Raw genomic sequence first — 18,599 nt, forward strand, 5'->3', positions numbered from 1 at the left:
GTGGCTTGCCTCAAACCGGCAGAGCACAGCGAAAGTGGGGCGGGGGGGGGGGGTGCGGAACCCATCTTGTCGGGGGCTTTTCTTTCCCCGAGCTGGCTTGGCAAACCCAGCAGCCACACCGAGGGCCTAAGTGGCCAGAAGCTATGCTGGCCCCAGACAACGGCCAGTAAGGAAATGGGACCTGCATCTCGGCAGCCTGCGAGGAGCCCTGTGGGTCTGGAGGCGGGCATTCGCTCAGCTGCAGCCGCGTGGGGCAAGAGGCTGGACCTGGCCTCCTGACCCGAGACCTGTATTATTCCAAGGTTCTAAGGAGTGTTTATTGTTATGCAGCAAAGGATAACTAACGCTCCCACTAAAGCAAAGACATCGCTGCTGTCACAGAAATGGGGACAGACACAGGACGGCCAAAACAGTGTCCACCACAATTACCAGTCATGCTTAGATATTTGGTATTTAAACTCTATTGCTTCCCCAAAGGGCAAATTGTTTGTCTTGTAGATTAGAAAACAAATTCACTTAACCATCAATTTTAACTACCAAATAAACAAATTAAAAAAGAAAACCAAACATGTCATCCTTGATTTTGAACCACTCATGCCAACCAAATTCTAGGAAGAAGCTACCTAAAAATTATGTGTACAACTGACCGCAGTCGATATTTTGTGGTCCAGAAGGGTGAATTTAAAACTAAAAAATGGAGAGCCGGCATTGTGGCATAGTCCTGCAGTGCCAGCATCCCAAACAGTCACCAGTTCAAGGACCAGCTGCTCCACTTCAAATCCAGCTCCCTGCTAATAAGCCTGGGATATCAGCGGAAGATGGCCCAAGTGCTTGGGCCCCTGCACCCACGTGGGAGACCTGCAGGAAGCTCCTGGATCCTGGCTTCTGGCTTCAGTCTGGCCCAGCCCTAACTGACCAGTGGATGAAGATTGTGTCTTTCTCTCCCTTTCTCTCTCTCTCTCTCTCCATCCCATCCCTCCTTCCCTTTCTCTCTCTCTCTGTAACTCTTTCAAATAAATAAAATAAATCTCTAAAACAACAAATCACCTGCCAAGACCCAGAGTTGGCAAGGATGTGGAGCGCCTGAATGGGAGACCCCGCTTGTGGGAGCGTAGCTGGAACACACACTGTAGAAGCTGTTTGGCAGAGCCAACCGTAAATGTGCCTGGTGACACAGTTCCACCCCAAAGTATACACCCAGCAGACAGCGCACACACGAAAGCTCCTAACAGCGTCCTTCCGGATCATAACTCCCAAATTAGAAACAGCCCAGCTGGACATCAGTAGGAGAATGCGCAAATTCGCTGCAGTCGTGCAATGGAATACTAGTAAGTGATGTAAATAAGCCGTTGCTACACATGAAAACATGGCAGAATCTCACCAACATACTGAGAGAAGGGGACCCCGGAGTCCACGCTGTGTGCTGTACTTACATTTCAAGTTCAAGCCAAACAAGTGCCACACGGGAAGCAAATGGGATGCTGAGTTATGGTTGTGAGTATTTTCACTTTTAAAGGTGCACCAAACTCATTTGTAAATTACCGAATTTAGGGGCTGGCACTGTGGCTTAGAAGGGTAAGCCTCTACTTTTGGTATGGCATCTTATATTCATGTCCCAGATGCTCCACTTCCAATCCAGCTCCCTGCTCATGCACCTGGGAAAGCAGTGGAGGATGGCCCAACTGCTTGGGCCCCTGCACCCATGTGGGAGACCTGGATGAAGCTCCTGGCTCCTTTCTCATGGCTTTGGCCTGGCCCAGCCCTGACTGTTGCAGCCACTTGGAGGAATGAACCAGCAGATGGAAGATCTCAATCTCAATCTGTGTGTGTGTGTGTGTGTGTGTGTGTGTATCTAACTCTGCCTCTCAAATAAATAAACGTTTAAAAAAAATTACCAAGTGTATTTATGACTTCTGACATTCTCTATGTAAAAACCTGAAAATATTCCTTAAAACATTCTGATTTACTCCAAGTAAACATACACTTTAATAAAGACTATTTTAGTGTTATAAATGATAGCTAGTTTTAAATTATTATTTCCATTTCCATTTTGTCTTTTTTTAAATAAAGATTTTATTTATTTAAAAGACAGAGTTACAGAGAGAGATCTTCAGAGCTGGGTCAGGCCAAAGCCAGGAGCCCAGAGCTTCTTCCAGGTCTCCCATGTGGGTGCAGGGGCCCAAACACTTGGGCCATCTTCCACTGCTTTTCCAGCACAGTAGCAGGGAGCTGGATCAGAAGTGGAGCATCCAGGTCTCAAACTGGTGCCCGTATAGGATGCTGGTGCTGCAGATGGCAGCTTAACCCACTACGCCACAGCGCTGACCCCAACAGTTTTAAAGTTTTTTTTAAATTTTTTTATTTTTTTATTTATTTATTTTTTTTTTTTTTTTGACAGGTAGAGTGGACAGTGAGAGAGAGAGACAGAGAGAAAGGTCTTCCTTTGCCGTTGGTTCACCCTCCAATGGCCGCCGCGGCCGGCGCGCTGCGGCCGGCGCACCGCGCTGATCCGATGGCAGGAGCCAGGAGCCAGGTGCTTTTCCTGGTCTCCCATGGGGTGCAGGGCCCAAGCACCTGGGCCATCCTCCACTGCACTCCCTGGCCACAGCAGAGGGCTGTCCTGGAAGAGGGGCAACCGGGACAGAATCCGGCGCCCCGACCGGGACTAGAACCCGGTGTGCCGGCGCCACTAGGCGGAGGATTAGCCTAGTGAGCCGCGGCGCCGGCCTAAAGTTTTAACTATTCCTAGGGTATGTATACAGGGGTATCATATTACAGAATCAATTTACCCTACCTTAGTGACTAATGATAAGAGGAAATAAAACACAATTCAACTTCTGCAAGTATAAATAAATCCTTCATGTGAGTATCAACATCATGGCAAATCGCCAAATTCATTCTAAATACTTACCTTGATAAAAGACAATCACCATGCTATATAAACAGGTATTGTGAGTGTGTACCACAATCTAATTTAATATTAACAACACTTCCACACTTTTTCTGGAAACTGCCTCCAGCGATAGATCATTAGGTAAGTCATTTAAAATACGTCTTGCTTTACCAACAAAAGCATTCAATAAAATTCTACATATATTCTATAGTAAGAAAGTATCTTTATACATAGTTATTTCCCTTTCTTTCATTTTCCTCAGTCTTATCTTTGTTCCCTAATCATAGCCAATCAATAAATCTGTATCATACCTAGAAGCAAATAAAAGCCTAGTAATGAGATATCCGCAGTGTGCAGTGCAGCACCCTCCTCTTCTCCAGCAACCCCTGAGCCAGTACAAGGGGATTCGCTGTTACCTAAGTCAATGCAATAAGAAGGGTAAGAGGATGGGAACTGGGAAAGTTGGAAACAAACGTCTATGTATGTGTGGATGTGTGTTGGGGGCACGTATCTAAACAGACATGCACACACATACACACACACACATATACCTTGCCCAGTTGTGTCAGTGTTTACATCTACACACAAACACAAACCCCTACACAACACTAAAAATACTAAGGAATAACCACGTCAGTGTGCAGATCCATCGAAACATCATGTTGTACGTGGTGAATATGTTTTTTAAAAAAATTTTTATTTATTTATTTATTTGAGAGGTAAGAGTTACAGACAGTGAGAAGGTGAAACAGAGCGAAAGGTCTTCCTTCCGTTGTTTCACTCCCCAAATGGCCGCAATGGCTGGAGCTGCGCTGATCTGAAGCCAGGAGCTTCCTCCCAGTCTCCCATGAGGGTGCAGGGGCCCAAGCACCTGGGCCATCTTCCACTGCTTTCCCAGGCCACAGCAGAGAGCTGGATCAGGGAGCAGCTGGGACCTGAATCAACGTCCATATGGGATGCCGGCACTGCAGGCAGTGGCTTTACCCACTGTGCCACAGTGCCGCCCCCCCCCAATTATTTTTATAATCAGGGCAAAAAATATATTCTAAAAAAGATAGGATGAGTCTGGGTTGGTTGCAAAATACAGTATGTGCTTCCACTTTAAGCTACTGTCACAGTCAGCAGGCACAGGAGGAGGAGGAGGCTGTGGGAAGAAAGAAAAGAGAGGAGCATGTCCCGGGGGCAGGGCGGCTCCCCCAGCAAGGGCCCACGTGACCCTGAAGAGGACTGGAGGCGGGGTAGGGGCTTCCTCCCCGTCCCGAGAGAAGAAGGGACCCAGACGAGCACCAGGGGCGTCCCAAGGTCCACACCCCTCAGAGGATGGTGCTGGCCGTGGGGAGGGGACCCCTGGAGCAAGGCAGGGGAGAGACGTTGACGGAAGTTACCACACAGCCCCAGAGGGGACGCCAGCCAGCCACGGGACATGTCCTCATCCCACGGTCCAGGACATGTAAAAATACCCCCACTTCAAAGACCACATATTAGCTCGTTTTACACAAAACATATGGGCTGGAAAATTTCTCTGTGTTGATAATGGTTATCACTGGGATGTAAGATGGGGCTGATAGTCTAATTTGTTGTATATTTCCAAGCTTTCTACAGGGAACATGTATTACTCGTATTACCTGGAGAAAAGAAAAAAAAAAAATGATCAGTGTTTACACACACACACACACACACACGCACACGGAAATCCGGGCCCAGACCCCGCACAGGGGAGGGTTGCTGGAACAGGACTGGAGCCGAGGTGAGGTGGACCTGGGCGGCACAGAAGCCCAGTGGTCCAACATGGAGCCCCCAGGGCTGGCCACAGCCGGCACGGGTCACTAACTACCTGGATGCAAATCCCAGAGCAGAGGCTGGGCGGGGGTGGGGGGGTGGGGGTGTTCATCTGCCCCCAGCTCCGTGTCTGTGGGCAGGGCAGGGCAGGTGCTGAGCATTCTGGTGCAGACACAGAAAGCTCACGCTGGAAATCCCATTCCTGCCACGGGTGACTCCGCTCAGCTGGCCCAGCCTTCCTGGCTCCATCCATGGCTGCCACACGCAGCTGGGAAAGACCCCCCGGCACCCTGGATCTGCCTTCCCAGGTGAGGGTCCCCACCTCAGCAGAACTGCTCTGCAGTGCAGGCTTCTCCCTCCTCCCCTCCACCTCCTTCCCTCGGGGTCCTGCACCCCCCTCTCAAACGCCACCACTCCCTCCAGCACTTCCACAGAGGGTCTCACTCCCCCCTTCTCTTTGAAACCAGGGAAGTGCTCCCTTGGCTGGTCTCCCAACCCACCGCAGGGCTGGACTCCCCCTTAAAGGATGGCTGAACCCCCACTCCCACCCCCAGTGCATGGCAGGACTCCCTACCCACAGCATGGGCTTTGTACACCTGCCCCAGCTTCCATCGAACGCCATGCTGGGTGCCAGGCAGCGTGATGCACGGGGCAAGGACACAGGAGGACATGCTCCCGGCTTGCACACAGCTTGCTTGTCCTGTTCCCTCCCTCCCCTTCTCCAAGGGAAACACTGGCCCTGGCCCCAGTCACCTCCTCCCCAGGCTTCCAGGACCTGCCCCACCAATCGCCTGCCTCCACACAGCTTGATGCCTACTCGCTGCCTCCAACTGGCTCTCCTCTTCAGCAGAGAAACAGGCTCCAGGATTCCTCACTCTTTTTAAAGCATTTTCTTAGCCGTCATCCCTGTCTCTCTAGTGCCTTTCCACACTCAACCCCAACTCTTGAAAAAAACAGTCTTCCTGGGGCCTGCATTGTGGTGCAGCCAGTTAAGCCTCTACTTGCAATGCCAGCATCCCATAGGACCACCAGTTTAAGACCTGGCTGCTCCACTTCTGATCCAGCTCCCTGCTATGGCCTGGGAAAGCAGTAGAAGATGGCCCAAGTCCTTGGGCCCCTGCACCCACGTGGGAGACCCAGAAGAAGCTCCTGGCTCCTGACTTCAGATCAGCGCAGCTCCGGCTGTTGCAGCCATCTGGGGAGTGAACCAGCAGATGGAAGATCTCCCTCTCCCTCTTCCTCTGCAACTCTGCCTTTCAAATTAATTAATTAATTAAAAAAAAAAAAAAAAGATGCGCCCTCAGGAGCACCTAGCACTGGGGAGAGAACACCTGGACACGGAATGAGACTACAGGCAAGAAGACCCTGTAGGAGGGTGCTGGGGGCTTCCCTCCTCTTAGAGGAAAACTAAAGACGCAGCTGTTAATCCTCAAGGCGGTTTTCATGGAAACACTCTTAAATTAACACTCAAACAGCATGTGCCGCCGTGAGCTGACGGTCAGCATCCCTTCCATTCCTCTTCGGGTTAGAACGTCACCCTCTCTTAATGCAGTCTCTTCTCCCACATGTCTCTGAATTAACACCCTTCTCTCTCGCCCAAGCCCACCCATCCGTCTTCAGCCCAGCCCCGCTCCTGACCCAGAGCCTGCTTTCCTGAAGTTAAAACTTTTCCTCGATGCTTTTCTCTACCTCCTTCCCTGGCTCCTCTTTGGAGGTAAACACGAATGCTCCTATCCGTGCTGGGCTCAGTCTTCGTGAGCTGTCTAGATGAGCAGTCTAAGGCCAGCCCTGAGCCTGAGACCCCACCGCTTTCCCAGCAGGCTCTCGCCTCTCCTCCTGCCTGAACTCTAACAAAAGAGCAGCCCCAGCCCACTGCCTCACCACCCACTCACACACACACACACCAGTCACTACATGCAACCTGATCTTGACCCTCTAGGAATCCGTCCTCCGGAGGGCCCTTGCTTTCCAGCACAAGGAAGCAGGGACACAAACAACCCAGCCCTTGGCAGTGCCAAAACAGTGCAGATAAAAAGCTGGGGGAGAAAGAGGACGGGGAAGCGAGGAGCTGGCATCTCACCTCCTCCTTGAAGGATGTGCCACCTCCTGCTCACAAGCACAGCAATGCGACGCCAGTTACACAAAAGACGAATTTATTGTCCCCAGCAGGAAAGAAGTCCAAGAAGTCCTGGCCGGGTTTACCTGATGCCTATCAGGGCACATTCCTGAGCTCCCTTGATCTCCCGTGTTGGGCTTGCTCTCCTCCAGGTTTTCTCCAGATCTTGAGACTCTCACTACCTTGGAGCTGATGGTCACAGTCTCTCTCCAGCTCCCGACATGGCCCCTGCAAAAGTGCTGGCTGCTCACTGTAGGTCCCTGCTGCCCCCACTGCTTGCAAGAAAGGAGACGGTGTGATACGGAAAGAAGAGTACAGCAAGTGGGATAGGGTTTCAGCAAGCGCTACGTGGACAGAACCGTGAGACAGACGTGGTGACGGACAGAGTGTGTGTGTGGGAGGACACACATCCGCGTGCACGGGGAAAAGAAGTTGCAAGTGAAAAAAGACGTTGGGAATGAGACTGAAGCCCAGAATACCAGGCTGCATCCGTGTGCATGGTTTTCCCCCTTATGGCAGGGTGGAGAGTGTTGACCATTGTCAAGCATTGAAAAGAGACGGGTGGTTATTAAACAGGGTGATGACCAGGTGTGACTGGGGCGTTAGACAGATCACGGTGATATCAAGGAAAGGGATGGAGTGGCAGTTCCTGGAAGCACAAGGAACCATTAGCCACGATGGTGACCTTTCTGGGCTGAAAGGGTCAGCTCCCCGAGGCTGGAAGCCGAGGTTAAGTAGGCAAAATGATGCCTTCCTGGTAGGAAGAGAGATAACTGCTTCCTGAGGAAAGACAACAGGGTAAGACGGCAGAATCTTGACCTAAAAGTTCTGGTTAAGGATGGTGGAGAAGAGGGAATATCATAGTTGCTAATAATAGTCTTCCTGGTACATGAGTACAGACGCACTGGCTGTTAAAATATTAAAATATTTCTCCACCAGTTGGTGAACAGTTGCTGCCCTAGCATCCCCTCCCAAAGCCATTGGCTCCTTAACTCAACCTGGGCCCCCAAGACCTTCACTGGTTTCAGCAACTGCAGCACAGGTCTTGAGCTGCCGGGAGAACCTTCCAGAACCTACTCCATCATACAATGGTCCAAGTCCTCTGTGCAGAATGGCGGGTACCTGTGCCACACTGATTGTTCGATATTTTGGAACTTAGCCCTGGGTGAGAGCAGATATCTCAAGGGGAAAATTTTCCAATTTCCCAAGTCCGGGAGTACTGGGAAGACTGGATACTATGCTCCGTTAGATTTTATCCCCCTCTCCTGTGAACTCATAGAGCAGTTTAACCTCTAGTCCGTAAGTTAATGGTGTTCAGACGGTGGAAACTTAACCTGACTGTAGTGTTTAGAAGTGGGACATTCAGAAAGTGGTTAGATTGGATTAGGTCATTAGGTGGCACCTCCATGACTGAATCCTAATGGCTTTATTAGGAGGGGGAGAGAGACCACACAGACACACAGGAGCCCCCACAGGAACCCTTGAGAGAACCTGTGCCATGCTGTGTGGACCTCATCCCTCCAGAACTGTGAGCCAAAATAAACCTCTTTTCTAGGAAGCAGGCTACCTTGGGTGTTTCATTATAGTAACGAAACCTGAGCAATGCCCGGGGCCACTTGAGAGGCGTTGAGGGGTGGGGAGTCACATTTACTGGAAGGAGCTAGACCCCTTGCGATAGTGCGACTCGTAATGAGAAACACACGCTTGGTCTTCTTCCCAGTTTCCTGACACACAGCTCCTACAAGCCTTGGGATCTCTAACGTGATAAGTGCTTCTGCATGCTGGCGCCTGAGGGCTCTCACAGCCCCCTGAAGGGGGACGGCCACAGGGGAAGCAACCACTTGGTTACAGTTGGCACATGTAGCACCACCCACCCACACCTCCGGGGCTGAAGGTTGATGGCCAATGATGCAGTCAATCACGCCCACATAATGAAGCCTCCATGACAACCGTAAGGGCAGGCTGCACAGAGCCTCCGGGCTGCTGGAGATGTGTGGATGGTGCCACACTCGGAGAGCACATGGAAGCCCTGTGCCCCTTCCCACAGGCCTTGCCCTATGCCTGCCTTCCATCTGGCTCCTCAGTGCCTCCCTCCTTGAGCAGGTCCTGTGCTAATAAACCAGGAAAGGCAAGTCCTCCCTGAGTTCTGTGAGCCCTCCCAGCAAAAGAGCTGAACCCAAGGAGGAGGCAGTAGGGACCTGTTTTCTAGCCAGTCGGGCAAAATTGGAGCTGCCTGTCAATCTCCTACTTCCAGTAGGCATCTGAAGGGGGCCAGTCTTGTGGGGCAGAGCACTTAACTTGTGGGACCCACGCAGAGAGGGTCAGAATTGGATTGAACACAGGACGTCGGCTGGCGTGTGCTGGGTGTGGGAAAGCACACACACTGTGTGTCGTGGTGAGTGTGAGAGCGGGGGAAACACCTGGCTCTGTACCACCTGTGACACCTCCGGTGGAGCTCACGGTCTCTGGCAGACAAACACCCTCCTCTTCACTGTGTTAACTTGTACCAGGCAAAGTGATGTTGAGAAATTCTCAGCGCTATCTGCAATCATTTTATTTCTCTTTGATCCTGCCCTGGTCCTCGGGACCTGGGATATTCAAGCAAAAGTAGACATAAAGAGGAAGATGACTGCCTAACTCGGATTTACCCTTGGATTACTCTACATTTAGGCAAATCACAAAAGAGATTAGAGAGCTTCCATTTGACCCAGAAAAAGTACAAAACCAACGTGGACAGCGATGGCATCATCTATTTATAACCATCCTCTTAAGAGATACTGAATTCTGTAAAAGGCCAAACAAATGTTTAGGAAAAAGCCAACCATGGCAAGAAGCAAATACGTGTAAGTGCCTTCGTGCTAGCTTGTTTGTTTAGCAAAGTGTTCAGAATGGATCTGGGCCTCAAGGAAATCTCTTAAACTCTCAACGTTCAATCTAGAAATATAACTTTTTTTAACATGTGTTCCATAATTGACATTGGAATATTCATTACATGGTAAAGCTTTATTTTTCACACAGCACTTAAAGGGCAGGAGATAACCAGTTTGTTCTTTCCTCCAAAGACTAAATATAGAATGACCATGTGACCCAGCAATTCCGCTCCTAGGTCTAGGCCCAGAAGAACTGAAAACAAAACAGGCACACAGATGTTCACATTAGCATCAGTCACAAAAGCCAGAAGGCGGTAGCAATCAAACGTCCACCAACTGATGAACGGATAAACAAAATGCACCATGCCCATGCAACGGAATAAATATCATTTATCCATGAGAAGCAATGAAGTGCTGAAACAAGCTACATTACTGAACTTTGAAAACACTAGGTGGGGGCCAGTGCTGTGGCTTAACAGGTAAAGTTGCGGCCTTGCAGTGCTGGCATCCCATATGGGCGCCGGTTCTAGGCCTGGCTGCTCCACTTCCGATCCAGCTCTGCTACAGTCTGGAAAAGCAGTAGAAGATGGCTCAAGTGCTTGGGCCGCTGTACTCAAGGGAGAGACCCAGAAGAAGCTCCTGGCTCCTGGCTCTGGCCATTTTGACCACTTGGGGGAATGACCCAGTGGATAGAAGACCTCTCTCTCTCTCTCTCTCTGCCTTTCTGTAACTCTGCCTTTCTAATAAATAAATCTTTTAAAAAAAGAAAAATGCTAGATGGAAAAGGTCAGACATACTGGATGATCCCGTATGTGTGAACCTTCTCAAATCTATAGCGACAGAAGGCCAGATGGGGGAGAGAGTGAGGAGTGGCATCTTAATGGGGGTGGGCTTCATCTGGGGGTGAGGAGAGCCCTCCGGCACTGGGTGAAGGTGATGATTGCACAACGCAGGATGAGTTAAAGGACACTGAATTACACACTTCAAATTGGCCACGTTGGTGAATTTTGCTATATTGTATCAAAAGGTTTTTTTTAATGTAAATGTTAAAAAGACAAGAGAAGGGGTGAGTGTTTGGCATAGCAGTTAAAGATGCAGCTTGGGACACCCACATCCTTTACTGAGGAGCCTGGGTTCAAGTCCTGGCTCCACTTCCGACCCCAGCTTCCTGCTAGGAAGATGACCGTGCGCGGACTTGGCTCCCGGCCATGCACGTGGGAGGCCCAGACTGAGCTGCAAGCTTCTGGCCCAGTCCCTGCTGCTGCAAACATGAGGGCAGTGAACCAGCAGCTGGGAATCCCCTCTGCCTCCCTCTGCCTCTGCCTCTGCCTCTGCCTCTGCCTCTGCCTCTGCCTCTGCCTCTGCCTTGCAAATAAACGTAAAAGAAGCTTAAAAAGAAAGGGAGGGAAGGCACTGGGCTGGGCTTGCCCACAGAGCACCAGCCCTTCTGGTTCCAGGCTCCCCCTTCCTCCCAAAGCAGCCAGCCCCCAATTAGGTTTTGGATCCTCAATAGTTAGCTTAATTACAATGCAAAGACCTTGGCGTTGTGTTCATTTTCCCCATACTTCAGGAAGGACAAACTACCTTCTATGTATGGAAATTACCTTTAACTAGGTTTAAAAACTGCTTCTCACTTATACTCATTGCCAGGTCTACCCAGAAACGGTTAGCAGCCAGTTCTGAGTACAGGCTGGTACCAGAAGCTTTGGGTAAAACTCACGGTCGCCGATGATGAACTTGAGCCTGCAGGTGCAAGGCCCACAGGACTGGAAGTGGCGGGAATGGGCCAGGAGGAAAGATGGCTGCGTGTCCCTGCCACTCAGCACTGAAACCAACATGGAGCTTCCCTTCCCGCTGGCCACTTCCCTAGTGCACATGGCAAATACCCTCCTCACCAGTGCTTCTGAGGGAATGGACACATCCAATTCCTCATCTGTGGAAAATTCACTCTCTTTCTCTTTGTGTGTGTGGGGGGAGGGGGAGGAGAGAGAGAGGGGGAAAAGAGAGAGGAGAGAGAGAGGAGAGAAAGAATGAATGAACCATACAACTGTGGATTTCCTATAGATTTTAGAGTCAAAAACAACATTTACGGTTGCTATTTTAAACCCAAATTCGAGAATTTTTACGACAGGAAACTATGCTAACAATGACACCTTACTTCCTGCAAGCTCCCAGTAAATTCCACTCATTTCCATGTTTACTTTACCAGAGCCTGGGGCCGGGTTCCCACATCTGAGTCACTGAATGGGTTTTCCGTGTGTCCTCATGAACAGCCCGAGACACTCTGGAATGAGGCATAAAGAACTGGACCAACTAACACATCCAAAACACGAACGCTGAGAAAGCCGCCTTCTTTCTGACCTTGATCTTTGCAGGGACGCCACTGTTGAACCTGCAATGTCATTTTGAATACTGATCACCCCATTTTTTTCCAAATAAAGTGTTTCCACTGTGATAATCCTTTTCCCAGCAATGACTGGCACAAGACAGGCTCCTCTGGAGTCACCACGTAGCTGGCACCTCCTTGAAGCAAAGGGGGGAGGGAAAGGCAAGGCCTCCGGCGCTGTTACCCAAACTGAGTTCCCGGAACTGTCATCCTGAGACGGTTGTCGGTTGTTGGCCCTGGGCCTGGGGGAGTCTGCTGAGATCTCTCCTCCTCCTCCGGGCAGGAATCCCCCATCCAGACCCCACCGGACTCTGGGGCACTCCGCCCTCCCCCTTACTCACCACTCCCTGTGCCCTGTGACCCACATTCCACAGACACCTCCGGCATTGCTGGTCCGCTCCAATCTGCTAGGTTTTTGACCCCTCGAATTCAGGAGAACCAGTGATTCAGCCAACAAACATCCTGGGAGGCAGGAGTCTGGCAAGGAGGCTCAGTCAACACTTGGGACGTCCACACCCCATATGGGAGCACCCACTCCTGACCCTCCCACGTCACACCCAGCTTCCTAAAGTGCACCTGGGAGGCAGCAGGCGATGGCGCCAGTGCTGAGCAGGCTGTCACTCCTACGGGAGACCCGCGTGGAGCTCCTGGCTCCTGACCTCTGCCTGGCCCAGGCCTGACTTGCAGGAGTGAGCTGGCGTTTCTCCGCCTTTCAACAAAAATGAAAAGAAAAATAAATATTTTTAAAATAAAACCTAAAAAAGAAAAAAAGAAGGACTGGCCTAGGCGGCAGGTCCAGAAACTTCATTGCACAAGGCCACCCCGCAGCGGCAGGAAGCACACTGGTCAGTGGTTCCCGTCCTCCGTCCAGTTTCTGACCGGAGAACTCTCCAGTCGTTCCGGGCGGGAATCTCAGTGTGAGAGGCAACAGCGGTGACATCCTGTGCCCTGTCCGTGAGGACGTTGTCCAAAGTGCCAGGCAGCTGCCACGGCCACCCACGGGCTCCTGCTGCTGCCGCGCCCTTGGCTGTCACCCACCGGAGCAGTGAAGGCTGGGCCCTGTGTCGATCTGGCCCAGGCTCCGGGGGGCAACCTTACTTTGGGCAAATGGCTTCCCTTCTCTGAGTCTCTGTTTTGTCGTCAGTAAAACAGCAGGAAAATAAAAAACCAAGGGTGCTTATCTCTTAAAGCTTTACAAAAGACAAGATTGAAAATGACCATGGGGGTCTGGCACTGTGGCGTAGTGGCCTAAGCCTCCACCTGTGCCACCGGTTCAAGTCCTGGCTCCCCTCTTCTGATCCAGCTCTCTGCTAATGTACCTGGGAGGGCAGTGGAAGATGGCCCAAGTGCTTGGGTCCCTGCACCTGTGTGGGAGACCCGGAAGAAGATTCTGGCTCCTGGCTTCAGATTGGCACAGCTCTGGCTGTTGTGGCCATCTGGGTGTGAACCAGCAGATGGAAGACCTCTCTGTCTGTAACTCTACTTCTCAAATAAACACATAAATCTTTAAAAAAAAAAAAAAGGAAAGGAAGGAAGAAAAGAAAAAATAAAAAGAAAAAGAAAAAGAAAAGAAAGAAAGAAAATGACCATGCATGAAAAGCACTTAGAATGGTGAGCTGGGAATGTAGGTGATGCTGGCCACCTTGCTCCTGGTTCCTCGAGCCCCTCCCTAGTTCACGTGAGAGTGAGCAGCTGGGACAGAAGACGGAGGAAACGCAGACCCTGGTGGGAGAGGAAGGGGGCACCTGTGGATGCTTCAGGGGTGCACTCACGATGTGAGGGATGGGGAGAGCCAAAGACGAACCAAAGATCAGAGCTCCTGGGCCTGGCAAGGTCAAGGGCGAGCCTCCGACTGCCAAGGGCTAGCACGTGCTGACCCCGGGCACAGGAGGGCCTGTCTGGGTGCTTCCAGACTGATGGCGCCCAGGGCCTGGCTTCGAGCACATGGCTGCTTCCTAGCATAGCCCCGGATGTGCCTCAGCAAGGTGGCACGGAGCTGCTGGAGCAGCACCACGGGGCACCCCTCCCCAGCTCTGGGCGGCAACCAGAGCTGTGCCCCTGGACACAACTGGCGCATAAATGGAGACTCAGCAAACATTTGTTGACTAAATGGTTGAATGAAGAGGAGGTGAATGTGTACATGAGTAACCGAAGGCAAAGCAAGGGTCTAGAGCGTCAGGACTCGGGGTTTCTGCCTCTTCTTTAGGACTGCAGTGGGCGAACTTGTGTTGCAAAGACAGAGCTGGCCAGTGAGCCAGGCTCTGCGGTGCCCACGGTCCTGCTGCCGCTGTCTCACTGGGCAACACGAACACGAGCAGACGTGGCTGTGTGCCAATAAAACCGTACATACCTACACAGAAATCTGAAGCTCGCAGGATTTTAACCCATCAAGAATTTTCTTCTTATTATGTTTTTTGTTTTCCCCAGCAATTTAAAGATGTAGAAAAACCTTTCTTTGGGGACCAGCGTTGTGGTGCAGTGGGTTAGGCCGCCACTTGCAAAGCCAGCGTCCTGTGTCAGAGCACTGGTTCAAGACCTGGCTGCTCTGCTCCGATCCAGCTTCCTGCTAATGCACCTGGGAAGGTAGTGCAAGACGGTCCAAGAGCTTGAGCCCTGCCACCCACGTGGGAGACCCAGATGGAGCTCCTGGCTTCAGCCTGGCTTGGTTCTGTTTGTTACGGTCATTTAGGAGTAAACTAGTGGATGGAAGATCCCTGTCTGTATCTCTCACTGCTCTGCCTTTTGAATAAATAATTGGGAAAAAAAATCATTCATAGCTTACAAGCCTTCCAAGCACAGGTGACACTTGCATTTGACCCCTAAGCTTAGTTTGCCAACCCCAGCTTGTGGACATGTAGACAAGGAAAAGGGAGACCATAAGATGCTTATTGAGCACCTGCTGTATGCCAGGGATGTGTGGCTGAGGACCAAGAAGAAAAGAGGCCCTGACCCCCAGAAGCACAAGTTTTCACTGGAACAGGAGAGCCGCTAACAAGCAAGGGAAGTGCAGGCTGGGTGCTTGGCACCCAAGAGACAAACAAGACTGCACCAGACGGTGGGAGAGGCCGCTTCCGAGGGCAAGAGGCTCGGTGCCTTCTCACAGGTGACAGCCTTGAACCTAGGGGACACCCAGAGAGGACAGCGACATGAGTCACAACTGGGAACTGGCCAAGGCAGGGCATCAACCCGGTCCCCTCTCCCAGTGCTAGGACAGAGAGGGACCAGAAAGGGGACCAAGCAGGCCACGGTCACAGTCCCACGTGCAAATCAAAGATGGAAAACGGGATAACAGTCAGGCTGGCTGGGAACATTAGAGTGGATGCTTGGAACTACTCCATTGTCCCCCAAATAATCCCCCCTCACTGCAGCCAAATTTGGGGACTGCCATACCTACTCAAAGCCTGGGCTATGTCCAGGAAATGGCCTGGTGGCAAGGTTTTCCCTTGGAAATGAAACACAGAAGAAACAGTTGTCCACGTTTACTTTACCTTTAGCAAAACCTACAAGGTGAAGTGTCTGCAAAGCTACTTAGCTATAAAGAAAGTACAGGGACAGGCATGCAGACTGACAGTTAAGGTGTGGTTGAGACATCTGCATCCCACCCTGGAGAGCTGGGCTGGAATCCCAGCTTCCACGCAGAGCACATGGCTCAAGCACTTGGGTTTCTGCTACCCACATGAGAAACCACACTGAGGGCGCAGCTCCTGGCTTTGGCTTGGCCCAGCCCTAGCTGTTGCTGGCATTTGGGGAGTGAACCAATGATGGGAAATCTCTGTCTAATTTTCTTGCTGGATTACTCCCAAAATGCCCACAACAGGTGGGGCTGGGCAAGGCCAAAGCCAGGAGCCTGCAACTCCATCTGGGTCTCCCACATGGATGGCAGGGACCCAAGTACTTTAGCCACCATCTGCTGCCCCCCAGGCTGTGCATTAGCAGGAAGCGCAAACCCAAGCACTACATCATCTTAATCATTATGCCCTAGCTTCAAGTTTAAATGTTGGAGTCCCATTCTGCACCAATAAGCAGAATTGCAAGTTAACTGTTTTATAGATGGAGCAAATCAGGTGAGGCCAGTTTCCACATGCACTCAAAGGACAGAGAATTTTACTACCAGCCTGGTGATCCTGTGAAGTACACAAACGCAGTGAGGTGTGCTGTGACCTGACGTTAGCAAGGGCAGGGAACCCTAGCCTACAGGCTACCAACTTTTAATTAATGCTATTTTTTTTATTGAGATGATGTTTTATTTATGGATTGGAAGTGGAGGAAAAGAGAATATTTTAGTAGGTAAAGGATGTAAAAAAAAAAAAACACATTTAGCAAATACCATAAGATATGGAATATACAGGAGTCAAAAAAGCACATAAAAAATTAAACATTAATACTGTCCAGAAGATTTTCACTGGACAATGGTTGAGTGTGAAAATGGTGCAGCTATCCACAGAGTATTTATCTCTCTCTCTTTTTTTTTTTAAAGATTTATTTATTTATTTGAAAGTCAGAATTACAGAGAGAGAGAGAGATAGGTCTTCCATCTGTTGGTTCACTCCCCAGTTGGTCACTATAGCTGGAGCTACGCCAATCTGAAGCCAGGAGCCAGGAGCCTCTTCTAGGTCTCCCACATGGGTACAGGGGCCCAAGCACTTGGGCCATCCTCCACTGCATTCCCAGGCCATAGCAGAGAGCTGGATTGGAAGTGGAGCAGCCGGGACTCAAACCGGTGCCTACATGGGATGCCGGCACTGCAGGCAGCAGCTTTACCCACTACGCCACAGCTCTGGCCCTGAGTATTTATCTCTTATGCTAGCAATGCTGAGTACAAGACACCTTGGAAATTTCTAAGGAATCAGTGTTCCAGCGGAGAAATCAATGGCACGCTCAGCTCTGCATTGTACCAAGGTGTGACTGACTTATAAATGCAGGTGGGCACAGCACAACTCCTGAGGCTGCTCGGTGCTGTCGTCAGCGAGGCCCAACGGGTGTGTGAAGGGAGGGGTCACGCAACCCTGAGCTGCGAGGAGAGGACACAGTGAGAGGACCTTCGACTGCCAGGCACAGCAGCACTGAGCTGACGCCACAGGAGTCAAGGATATTACTCCTCAACCTCACGTCTGCCTTCCCTCCATCTGCAGGCACTCCTCACTGGCCTGACCCAACAGGAAGCCGGAGGCTGTTGTTCATGCTGGTCCGATCTCCTGGGGAGAGAGCAGGATGGAAAGAGAGGAGAGAGGACACAGGGCAGAGAGAAGACGCCAGGCACCCAAGGCATCCTCCTTTGTGCGTCCCACTTATATATCCCAGACGAGCCCAACAAAATATTCACCTACATTATTTAAGTCCCACGGCCAGCGTTCAGAAACATGATTTCTGACCCACGAGCAAAACAGACCGCAGCCCTCCTGTATCACAGTTATGCCCGTTTCTGAAGCTTTTCTCCACCACCTGCATCTTGTTAAGCATCGCGAACCTGAAGTCTGTTAAGCCCCCAAGTCTGCAGTTAAGACTTATCCCTAATGCTTTAGTTATCTTTCTGATAACCTCAAAAGGTCTCTTATTTTCCCTCCTGCACTAAGAAATTTCATGTCCCCTTTTTTTCTTTTTTCTTTTTTTTAAAGATTTATCTATCTATTTTTTAAAGTCAGAGTTACACAGAGAGAGAAAGAGAAGCAGAGAGAGAGGTCTTCCATCTGCTGGTTCACTCCCCAGATGGCCACAACGACCGGGGCTGTGCTGATCCGAAGCCAGGAGCCAGGAGCTTCTTTCGGGTTTCCCATGCCGGTGCAGGGGCCCAAGGATTTGGACCATCCTCCACTGCTTTCCCAGGCCACAGCAGAGAGCTGGATGGGAAGAGGAGTAGCCAGGATTCGAACCGGCACCCATATGGAATGCCAGCACTGCAGGTGGCGGCTTTACCCCCTACGCCACAGCGCTGGCCCTCATGTCTCCTTTCATTCTCCAGAATTCTACACACTCATTTCCACCTGGACACCCAAATCATCTGTCAACGAGCGGCTTCCCAGGGAAAAGTCACGAGCTGTTCTGAGTAGAGTCAGGGAGCATTGCCCCATGAGAAATCCTTGGATCCACCTGTGCAAGGCTGTGTCTGGCCTTGACATTATCCAAATAAGACAGACCGGGACTGGCGCTGTAGCACAGTGGGTTAAAGCCCTGGCCTGAAGCGCCGGCATCCATATGGGCACCCGTTCTAGTCCTGGCTGCTCCTCTTCTGATCCAGCTCTCTGCTATGGCCTGGGAAGGCAGTAGAAGATGGCCCCAAGTCCTTGGGCCTCTGCACCTGCGTGGGAGACCCGGAGGAGGCTTCTGGCTCCTGGCTTCAGATCAGCACAGCTCTGGCTGTTGTGGCCATCTGGGGAGTGAACCAGCAGATGGAAGGCCTCTCTGTCTCTACCTTTCTGTGTAACTCTTTCAAATACATAAAAAAAAAAAAAGCCCTGAATATGGTTCTTCTCTCTTCAAACTTCCAGCTTCTGCTCTTCTGTACTCTTAGCTAAAAAGTAATCTCTTATTTCACAGAGAAAAAGGAAGCAGCAGAAA

The 18,599-nt window shown here is 50.8% G+C and overlaps 1 protein-coding gene across 11 annotated transcripts in view; it reads right to left on the reverse strand.

Annotated features, from left to right (window-relative positions):
• Positions 1-3,573: 3,573 nt before the first annotated feature.
• The window catches only part of LOC149122491 (uncharacterized), a 52,084-nt gene continuing 37,058 nt past the window's right edge, over positions 3,574-18,599 (reverse strand). For 8 of the 11 annotated variants that reach the window (XR_016219523.1, XR_016219522.1, XR_016219520.1 and 5 more), the window contains one exon: positions 3,837-4,037. Coding sequence is in view for 1 of the 11 variants with exons in the window: in XM_089312065.1 (XP_089168191.1) it covers positions 4,012-4,037 (26 nt within the window). In the remaining 10 variants the exon portion in view is untranslated. The other 3 variants (XR_016219524.1, XR_016219518.1, XM_089312064.1) reach the window with 2 other exon arrangements.

The sequence above is a fragment of the Oryctolagus cuniculus genome, chromosome 13 (assembly GCF_051225735.1).
Source record: "Oryctolagus cuniculus isolate XC-2025 breed Fujian yellow rabbit chromosome 13, ASM5122573v1, whole genome shotgun sequence".
Classification (NCBI taxonomy): Eukaryota; Metazoa; Chordata; class Mammalia; order Lagomorpha; family Leporidae; genus Oryctolagus; species Oryctolagus cuniculus.